The 10,712-nt window shown below is 34.5% G+C and overlaps 2 protein-coding genes across 2 annotated transcripts in view; both read left to right on the forward strand.

The window, feature by feature from the left end:
• LOC107640592 (probable apyrase 6) lies at positions 2,555-7,564 on the forward strand. Its single transcript, XM_021123788.1, has 8 exons — positions 2,555-3,325; positions 4,689-4,834; positions 5,001-5,108; positions 5,415-5,469; positions 5,956-6,147; positions 6,289-6,386; positions 6,611-6,807; positions 7,130-7,564. The coding sequence occupies exons 1-8, from the start codon at positions 2,659-2,661 to the stop codon at positions 7,407-7,409; spliced, it is 1,743 nt and encodes a 580-aa protein (XP_020979447.1). The 5' UTR covers positions 2,555-2,658; the 3' UTR covers positions 7,410-7,564.
• The window catches only part of LOC107641907 (PHD finger protein MALE STERILITY 1), a 2,770-nt gene continuing 632 nt past the window's right edge, over positions 8,575-10,712 (forward strand). The window contains exon 1 of the mRNA XM_021123789.1: positions 8,575-9,598. Within this exon, the coding sequence (XP_020979448.1) occupies positions 9,304-9,598 (295 nt within the window). The 5' untranslated portion in view covers positions 8,575-9,303. The remainder of the gene's footprint in view (positions 9,599-10,712) is intronic.

The following is a 10,712-nucleotide window of genomic DNA, read 5'->3' on the forward strand; positions in this document are numbered from 1 at the left end:
ACACCTATAAAGCACAAAATAAAGCAAGCAGTCACTAACAGAAGTTGGAACTCGGCCAATACAAGTCGCGCAAAACAACTAAATCAAGAGAAAGCTATTCTTTTCAAAATCTTTCTACACAGCAATCAAATGGTGCCCTTTTGACACGACATTATGTCAAAAGCGGCGCTATTAGGGGCAATACAACACATAAAAGATAACAGTTATAATAGCACAAATAATGATTCTTTCAAGAAAAGAAGAAGCTCTTTCAAATCTTTGGCATCAAATGTTTTCTCCCCTCAATACGGCCCGCAAAACCTCCTCCAAAACAACAAAAAAGAAAAATGCAAAGATAGCTAAACCAAAACCAACAGTAAAGCAAGTCGCACACAATCAGAAAGGAGAGCTTGAGGGAAAAGGAAAAGGAAACCAACCTCAAAGAAGATTGTAAAAAAGAGAGGAAGAGCGCGTCTAAAAAACAACAGAGCACAAACAATCCTCTTCACGCCGAAAAAAATAGATAACCCTCTAAAGCGCCAAGATTGAGAAATCTCGAGGAAACAGAAACGGGCTAAATGACACAGAGAGTACTTTGGTGAAGAAGAAAGCAAAACAACTTTTCAGAAACAAATAAAAAGAAGAAGAAGAGCCGAAAAGTCCCCTTTATAAGGAACAATAAATCAGAAACGACTCTTTTACTCCTCTTTAAAGCGCATAAATCCCCAGAAGAGAACCGCCGCGCAAAATTCGACGGTCATTAAAACTTCCCCAACAATAAAAAATTCAAAAGAAGTCGGGTAATACCGACAAAGTCAAAACCCGACATCCATAGCAAAAGCCGCAGAATGTTTGAGTCCGACCTATAAAAGGAACAAACTTAAGCAGGGGCACTGTTCATACCCTGGCCCAACAAATGAAAGCCAGGTCCAATAAAAGGCCCACCAATAAAGGTGGACTTATTGATAGATCCGAGATCCGACCTCTTTAAAGAGGTCGGACAATGACATAGAGGCCCAGTTTTGCCTGGCGTAACTGCCTCCATAAAGTCTCTCCAACCAACTCTATCTCATCTAGAAGGTAAATCCCAACAAACTCCCAAGATAAAGGGAACACTTATCTATCAAAAAAGATAGAACTATTCCAACAAAAGTGGTTATCTACTCTACTATAAATACACTGGAGCCCCAGGTATAAGGCACGTTCCAATCTACTAAAAACCTGCTCAAAACCTTTGCTAACTTAAGCACTTGCAGGTACCACCCCCCACCTCCTCACGAGGAACTCGGACAGGTGGCATCTCAGCACATCAAGTCGGACACTACACAAAGGGATCTGGACCTCACGTTCATGACCAAATCAATATTTTAGGTAACCGTTGGAATAATAATATTATATTAATAAAAAATAAATGTGTTCGTTATAAAATTTTAATTCATTTGATAACTATTTTAAGTATTGAAATTCAATTCAATTTATGATTTTATTTAATTCATTTCAAAATCCAAACTTTAGAGTTCAATACAATTCTGCCTGAAAAAATGAGAGATTTTTTTGTTATAGACAATTAATAACTAAAATTTGTTAAATATTAATTTGTTTTTGCTAAAGTTCTTTTGATAGCAGATATTAGGTTTCAGACAGTAATATGTGCAAGCATTATATGTTATATCAAAATCAACATTATTCTCTATATAAGATTGAAAATGAGAGTTGTTTTTATTTCAAACAAAGAAAATGCGAGTTATTTTAAAGAAAGAAAATGAGAGTTTAGCTGAGTTTTGATGGTTTAATTAATTTGAAATGGATTTTTTTTTATTTTATGAATTTAAATGGTTTATTATTTCCAAAAAATAAAAGAACATAATTTAATTAATATTTTAATTATTTTGTTTAATTTATAAAAGAAAAAAAAATCCAATTTAAATTTTAAAATACGTTGCTCTTTATTATTATTTTTTTTGCCCTTTTGGACGTTGACGTCTTGTCTTATTCGTCCCTGGCCGAGCGAGGAAAGAATTTTGATTTTTGAAAGGATTATTATCTACATACAAGTTATTTACACATACAAGTTTATACAAGTCATTTATATTGTATTATTTAAGAATTTTTTATGTATGTGTATTGATAAATTTTATATAATTTAAAATTCTTCTTCTTCTTCCTTGCATTATAAAAGTAAATTTTATTGAATTAATGTTAACTTGTATAAATTTGTATATCAAAAAGACTTGTATGTGTAGCAAATCTTTGAAAGTGGAAAAGGAACCGAGTCCCGGAAGTTGAGGCTCGGATCCGAAGCAAACCTACAAAACCAAAATCCGAACCAAACGAATCGAATTTGCCGTTGAGTTCCCGAATAGCGAATAGATTTGGAAACTTGGAAATCCATTGCCATTGACACAAAGGCGTTCAATTGGTTCAAATCACAAAACCTAAACCCAACCTAGCCCTCTCTCTCTCTCTCTCTCTCTCTCTCTCTCTCCCTGTTCCAAGAGAGAGAAAAGCAAGCTCTGAGAATCTGAGACAGAGAGGGGGCCAACCCAACCCATTCCTACTCCCTTCCCACATCACTCTCCTCTCTCCGGTCCAAATTCCGATCGCCGCCGCCAACTACCTCTCCGACCTCCGTCAAGCCATCTCCAATTCTCACATGATTCCCTTTCCTCTCCAACTTTGATGCGACGATCGAATGCACGAAATCGGGTGGCCTCAGATTCCAACAGCGACAATAACAGCAAAAAGATGATGGATCCGGCAATGAAGCTCCAGCTCCGTTCCGCAACCACCACCACAACCTCCTCCCCCAGCCGCCCCAGCCTCTTCCCCCGCCACATCCCCAAACCCTCCACAACCACCACCTCAAAATCACGATTCGCCTGCATCGCAACCCTTCTTTTAACCCTCCTCTTGCTCCTTACCTACAAAATCATTTCCTCAAAATCATCACCATCATCTTCTTATTCCTCTTCCCACCAACGGGTACGCTATGGTATAATCATAGACGGTGGGAGCACGGGTACGCGGATCCACGTGTTGCGTAGTGGTGGCGGCGGCGGTATTAAGGAGAGGGAGTTGTTGGATTTGGGGTCGATGAGGGTGAACCCTGGGTTGTCGTCGTTCGCGAAGGATCCAGAAGGTGCGGGGAGGTCCATTTCGGAGCTTGTGGAGTTCGGGAAGGGGAAGGTTCCCAGGGAGAAGTGGGCCCACACCGAGATTAGGCTCATGGCCACCGCTGGGATGAGGTTGTTGGGCCCTGAGGCCCAAGGGAGGATACTGGAGGCTTGTAGGAAAATGGTAAATTTTAAGTTTTCTCAGTGTGTATTCTTGATCAATGGAATGATATGTTTATGATTATGGATAAATTCTTGTCATTGTTATAAGTATTATTAACAATTTCCGTTCATGAAGCTTCCCAAAGTTTTTGGGGGTTAGTTTGATTTTCTTCTCTTTTATATCATTTTTTTTGGTGGTGAGAAAAGCTGAAATGCAGTAGTAGAAAAGTGGAAACAGTTTTCAGTGCACGGGTTTTTGTGTATGCCTTGAGTAAGGTCCCCAAGTTCGAGTAATATAATAAGTGAAAAGAATAAAACTAGCGTTATGGAAGCTGACTGAGTTTTTTTTAGTGAATAGAAGCTGACTCAGTTTGAATCAGATTAGTGCCCAAAAAATAGTTACTCAGGATTTTTCTTATAATTAGAAAAAAATTTCGGAAAGATCTAAAGGCAAGTTATGTTAGACTAGTTAATTGATAGGAACTCAGTGCTTATCAGGCTATCAATTCACGTTTTCTGTTTTATTTGAAATTTTGGGAACAATTAAAATAATGAAACAAAGCTTCATCATGGGATGAGGGGAAGGGATTAATTGTGAGTTAATTTTGTTCCTTAAGGCTGTGTTTGATTTTGAGAACATGACAAGATAAGACATCGAGAACTAGACATAAAGGATAGAGATACAAAAATTAGTGTTCTTATATTTTTTTTGGTGATAAACTAGAACAAATTATGAAAGTCCAATTTATTCTTAGTTTTTTTCATAAAAAATATAATAATAAAAAAATAATTATGAAAAATTAACAAGAATAATATGAAGGAAAAAATAAAAGATAAGTTGTGTCTCTTGTTAGTTAGTGTCTCTATGTCCTTCTTGTCAAGATAGACACAAAATACACTAATTCAGTATCTTTAGACACAATGTCTCTGTGCATGTCTCATCTGCCAAACACAATTTTGTGTCTGGTCCAGTCTCAGTGTCCCGTGCCTATAAACAAACGCAGCTTAAATAGTCTTTGTTTTGTAAATACTACAGAATATGTCTTAAGGGACTTAAAAAAATAGTTAAATATCCAAATAGTTACAACAACCAATTTCCTTTGATTATGTGTAACAAGAAGTAATGTTTTCCTTACTAGGTGGTTTAATTACATAGATCAAATGAAAGCATTATGTTTTATCATACATGATGTCTATTGGCAAGCCATTTGAAGCTTTATCGTACATCTGAGGGAAGCATAAAATGCACTGTTTGTCAAGTTGATAAAACGTTAGATGAGAGGGGGGTTCGGAAAATTTCAAATGTCAGACTTGGAGCTTTACTTTTAGGGTGCATGAGATGAGTATAATCAATCAGTTCCCATATGTTGCCAATACTGTAATGTGAATGCGATGCTTCTTCGTTATTTACTTTGAACTGTATTTGATTGTTGGGTTCTTTTGACTTATTCTATTTTGGATACATAGGCTCTGATGAAGGAATCTATGCTTGGGTTGTTGCTAATTATGCACTTGGCACTCTTGGAGGTGATCCCTTGGATACAACTGGGATTATTGAACTTGGTGGGGCATCTGCTCAGGTACAGCTTCTCTGTCCCTGACTCTTCACGTTAAAACATTTGATATTCTTTGATCCAAATTATGTATATATACCATATAATTGTATAATACAAGGTCATCCTTTCTTGGTAGGTTCATATTGTTGGGAACCATGATATATGGGTTTCTTTTTTACACTTGTTTCAGGTGACCTTTGTATCTAGAGAACTGACACAATCTGGGTCCTCACACATTGTTAAATTTGGGAACACCACTTACAATCTTTACAGCCACAGCTTTCTACATTATGGCCTGGTAACCTTTTTTCTCTCTCTTTTGGGTGGGGGGTTTAAGATATAGTGGCATGTCTGTATCTATTGTTCTTTTTGCCTCAGTTCACTACTAATGATGTATTGGGGAGAAAAAAAAGTTAATTAATGATAAATTTATTATGTTGTTCCATTTTTTTCCGAGAATGTAAAAGTTCGAATAGTTTTGGTTATCTTTTTTTTAATTTTATTTTTTAATGTGATTCTCTATGAAGGGTCATGCTTTTTAGATATAGAATTATAAAATAATGTTTGAGATTATTAATTCTTTTAATGTTAATTCATTTTGCAGAATGTTGCTCATGACTCATGGAGAGAAGCACTTGTAACAAAAAATTTTAACATGGGTAATTTACACGAGCTGCATCATTGGACGGATTTCTGTCTTGAATTGTTGAACTTAATTACCATACTCATGCTATTAACGTGCTGCACAAAATCTTACTCCTTTGATCTTTGAAAATTTACTATTATCTTGTTTTAGTGTGCAACTGAAGCTAACATGTATTAATCACCTTGGTTAGCCACTGAACTACACTCAGAAATAGTTTTTCTTATTTAAGTGTTGTGAATATTTTAGTTCTCTCAAGGAAGTTGTAATGATTTAGCACCAAGTCAAAGTTCATACCAGCATATGTTTCCTATGTTGATGAATGCAAAAAAAAAAAAAAAATGTTATCTAAGATATTCAGTTTGCCAACCCTAACTTTCTTTCTCTCTAATTTATCATATGTACAAAGTTCAACACTGTCATTGATGGCATGCAGCAGAACAGCTAACTTCTTTTCTTTTTTAGAAGGGTTTAAATTGATTCTTTATTCTCCTCAGTGCAGCTTCTCAATCTCTTCAGGAGGGGTTGCGAATAGATCCTTGTACTCCTACTGGGTACTTGCATAATGTTGAGTCATGGAAGTTCTCTCCTAGCTCAGGGAGTGATCAAAGCCAATATCAGCCAACTGTTCAAACGAAAGGGAACTTTTCAGAGTGCAGATCTGCAGCATTGATGCTATTACAAAGAGGAAAAGGTAACATTTTTATTTACAAATTTTTATTATTAGGTTAGATTCCCTTTATAAAATGAGATGCTTTACTGTTTTGCTTTAGGGTTTATTACTGTTTTGCTTTCTGTGTTAGTGGTAGTTATTTCATCTTTTCTATTTATTCAGATAAGTGTACCCATCAGCATTGTGACTTAGGATCAAATTTCATACCTCACCTTCAAGGGAGATTCTTGGCCACAGAAAATTTCTTTCACACCTCAAAGGTTCTCTTATGATTGATAGTCACGATGTAATGCTTCCTTTTGCAATGTCCAGCAGTAATTGTAGTTTTTCGTTATTGTCTAAAATGGAGGCAATTGAGATGATAGTAATGTACTGTAATAACTCCATTCGTAGACTGATGTCATGCACCATGCTTAGCTCTACCTTGTGCTATTCTTGATAATTGATACACCCTTCTCAATCTGACTCTTTGCTTGTGTGTTAGTTTTTTGGATTGGGGTCAAAGGCATATCTGTCCGAGTTGATGAGTGCTGGGCAAAATTACTGTGGGGAGGATTGGTTAAGGCTAAAGAAAAAATACATTTCTCATGATGAGGAAGATTTACTTCGATATTGCTTCTCTTCAGCATACATTGTTGCTATGCTTCATGACAGTCTTGGCATTGCTTTGAATGATGAAAGGTATTCCTGCTTCCTTCCTTTTCTTTCCCTTTCTTTTTCCTTTTATTGTTACTTTTATTTTTAATTTTTATTGTTGGTTCCATGTGATACATCCAGATTTATATGTAAATTAAAGAGGAATTATTGGCTGCACCCTGCGCCTTGTGCCATTATTATTCTGTATTTGAGCTGTGTGCCAATAATTTCATGGCTTCAGTTGGTAGCTATTTTTTCTGGGTTCATGTTTGTGTGCTTACATTTTCTCTTGTGCTGATTACCTCTTATTTTTAATCTGTCTGTTTCAATTGATTGCATTTCATTGACTTGAATGAATGCTGGCCAGGATCAAGGTTGCTAATAAGGTTGGAGATATTCCCCTTGATTGGGCTTTGGGAGCTTTTATTCTCCAAACCACCACTGCCACTGATGCAGACGTACAGAACAATCATAGCTGGGGTGCCACCATTTTCAGTGATGAATCACCTACTCTCCTCTCAGTAATTGGAATTTTTATAATACTGCTGTTAACAGCTTGGTCAATATCCAGGTGGAGGAAACCTCAGTTGAAGACAATTTACGATCTAGAAAAAGGGAGATATATAATTACGCGAGTTGGTAGATAATACATAATATAGTAGACCAGATCCATGCTTCTGGTTGGCATATGTGGAGTGACATTTATCACCTTGTGGCCATATCACGACTCACTTTGAGTGAGACTGAGATTGTACATCATTGGATTTTGGATTTTGGATTTGGATGCAGCATAGTGGAGAGAGAACTAGTGTTACATTAGTGATGACATTCCATTGTGTATTTAGTGGAATGAATTAATCAAGAAACTGATACTGTTGTGCCGTTTATGTCAGAGAGCGGTAGTGGTCGGGCCAGCCTAGGGAATGAATGAATTCAGGGTAGGCAATGGATGCTGCATCCCTCCACAGAAAATGTCTTGTTATGGATGTGGTCTTTGTACCAAACTCAGCAGCCTAAAATATTTACTGAACTGAAGTTAGCAAACTGCTACTGCATGTACAGCAAAAAGCTCTGTCCATCCCTTGCAGGGAACCTAATTTTGCAGAAGCTGATTGTGGATACGTTGCAACTTATTTAGAAGATAATATAAATATAAACTCACGTCATAGACATTCTTTAATACTTTGCAAAATCTCATAGTTAGATCAGTTATTTGTTTGTACCAGAGTTTGTTGTGTGAAGCAGCCAATCGATGCTTCAGATGATGCAAAAACAACAAACTCGTACAGTCTGGGATTGATAGCATGAATGGCATATGTCAAAGTAATATGCGATATCCAATGAATGCTTTTATTCTATGAAATATAACTAAGGGAGAGTGCACTCGAGTGTGATGGAGAGCAAAATTCCTCTTATTATTGTTGTCAAATAATATATGCTTTGGTTGCTTCCCATTGGTTGTAATGCCAACCATGCTCTACTTGTAAAACTTGTACCAAAAATTTGGCATTAGAGAATCCAGTATCTGATCTCTCGTTCTGTTAAGCTTTCTATTTTTATCTTTTAGAAAAATATAATAGTTTTTTCGCCTATCAAAAAGCCAATGTCAAATTGGTCTCTGGCAATTTGACATTAATTTAGCTTTTAAAAGATACGCGTAAGATTAGTTCAATTTCAATAAAAAAAATATTATTTGTACACTAAAATCAGTTACCAATGTATTAGTTTAACTCCAAAGAGATGTATATGGCATTGGAAAATTTTTAGATTTTTAAATATTAAACCAAGACAATTTTCTACTGGCAAAACTGTTGTCATATTAAAAGATATATTGATATCGCATATTCAATAGGAAATGATGTCATGTATATCTTGAGAGACCAAAAGTTAGTTCATTCTATAAAAACATGCAAGTATTCATTAATTTTATAAGTAAAACTGTATATCAAACAGTCTAATTTCTTATTTTAAATCTAGTCCATCATAAAATTTCTCATTGTAAACAGTAAACGTGTCATTAATAGCAAGCAATAGATGGGTATATTAATAACACTAGTGTGAAATTTAACAGTATCACCTCACGCATGAACCAGAATTCTTATGCATGAAATGCTAGTTCAATTTAACAAAAATAAGCTCCAAAACGGTAGTTAGGCAAGAAATGTTGCATTTGTCACAAGGCCTACAAGAAAGGAATCAACTAACTCTTAATTGAGCATAGAATTTGAAGGGAAAGGATAGAGGCAGGCTATAAATGCATGGTACATATAATTTACTTCAAAACACCAACCATTTCGTAGGTTAGTGCGATAAATTTTCAAAGAAACCCATTTTTGTAATCTATCATGCAAATAGAAAGCTACACAAGCAAAGTGCAACTCTCTATTAACACTTGCAATTTTATTTGGAAGCACTAAGTGTGTGAGTGTGTGACACTATATAGTATATAAGATTTTCCCTACGCTAAAGTCTAGAATCAACACATACTACAACTTTTTGTTCTTGATTTTTTTGGGCACATAAATTAAGTAGTGTAGCAAAATGTTAAATGTTGATGTGATTGGGAACAAGAAAAGGAAGAGATGTGGGAGGGTTTTCAGGTTCAAGAACTTCGGCGAACCGGGTTACCCAGTTATGTTTACTGGTCCATTTCGTGAGAATGTGAATGCACTTCTTGAATATGCGAATTTGGAGAGTAACTTGGGAATGGGAATGCCAATGTGGTCTTTTCAGCTTGAAGTTCATCACCACCCTCCTTTGCATATTTTCTTGTTTGTGATTGAAGAACCAATTGAAGCTTCTTTGAATCGCCACTGCAAGCATTGTCAATATGTTGGTAATGTTACATATTTAATTTGTTCTTACATTATTATCCATTCCAGGTTAATTAAAAACAATAACCAATAGTAGTAATAGTGACATGGTGATATGTGTTTTTTTTTCCTATTTATTTATCTAATGTAGTTACGAATGTAGCATTACTTAGAGTTTATCTTGAATAAATTTGATGATACTCGGTTTTTATCGTTGAAACTTAAGATAATCTTTTTCAATAATATTAGATGTACATTAAAATTGGCCACTAATATAAAATATATATTGAAATATAAAATACACACTAAAAATAAATTAAATTATACATGTATCTATATATATAGTAGCTAATTTTGATGTGAAAATAATATTCTTGAATCTTTTCTTTATTTACAAAGTGACACATTAATATTTTTTAATAGTTAGGTAATGTTAAACTTGATATATACCTTTATATTTTGTAAACAAAATTGTTATTAACACATCAAAATGTATTTGTGTATAAAATATATGTGTAGTTTAATTCATTTTTAAATATGTATTTTATATTTTAATGTGTATTTTATTTTAGTGATTGATTTTGATATACACCTAACAATAATATGATTGTTTTGTGAAATATGAGACTTAGTAGTTAATAGTATATTATAAATATAACATTAACTTCTTATAAAAGAGGGTCTAGAGAAGATTAGAGTAACATAGACAAATAAAAACGAGTCGTGAGAAATCTAATATATGATGTTGGATTTGCATTTATATTGAATATTATGTATAATTTTTACTTTGTATATAATTTCAAAAGAGATAAAGATAAAGATAAAAAGCCACAAAAATATATTTAGAATTAGAGACAAATTAAACAAAATATATTCAATCTCAAAACAAAAAGTGAAAAAAATAAAAAAAAAGATCACATATTCTTTGTGTTTTGTGTTGTATCCAAGTATCCATCTACCAAACATTGCCTCAGCATAGTAGCATATATGTTTATGGTATGTATGCATGATATGTACTTTGCTCATGACCTTAAATTTATTGAAAGATAATGATAAAGAGCTAACTTTTTTTGGGCTAACTTCGCTTAGTTTTATAAAAACTATTTTATTTATCTTAAATTTTAAATTCCAACCTAT

The sequence above is a fragment of the Arachis ipaensis genome, chromosome B05 (genome assembly GCF_000816755.2).
Source record: "Arachis ipaensis cultivar K30076 chromosome B05, Araip1.1, whole genome shotgun sequence".
NCBI classification, from domain to species: Eukaryota; Viridiplantae; Streptophyta; class Magnoliopsida; order Fabales; family Fabaceae; genus Arachis; species Arachis ipaensis.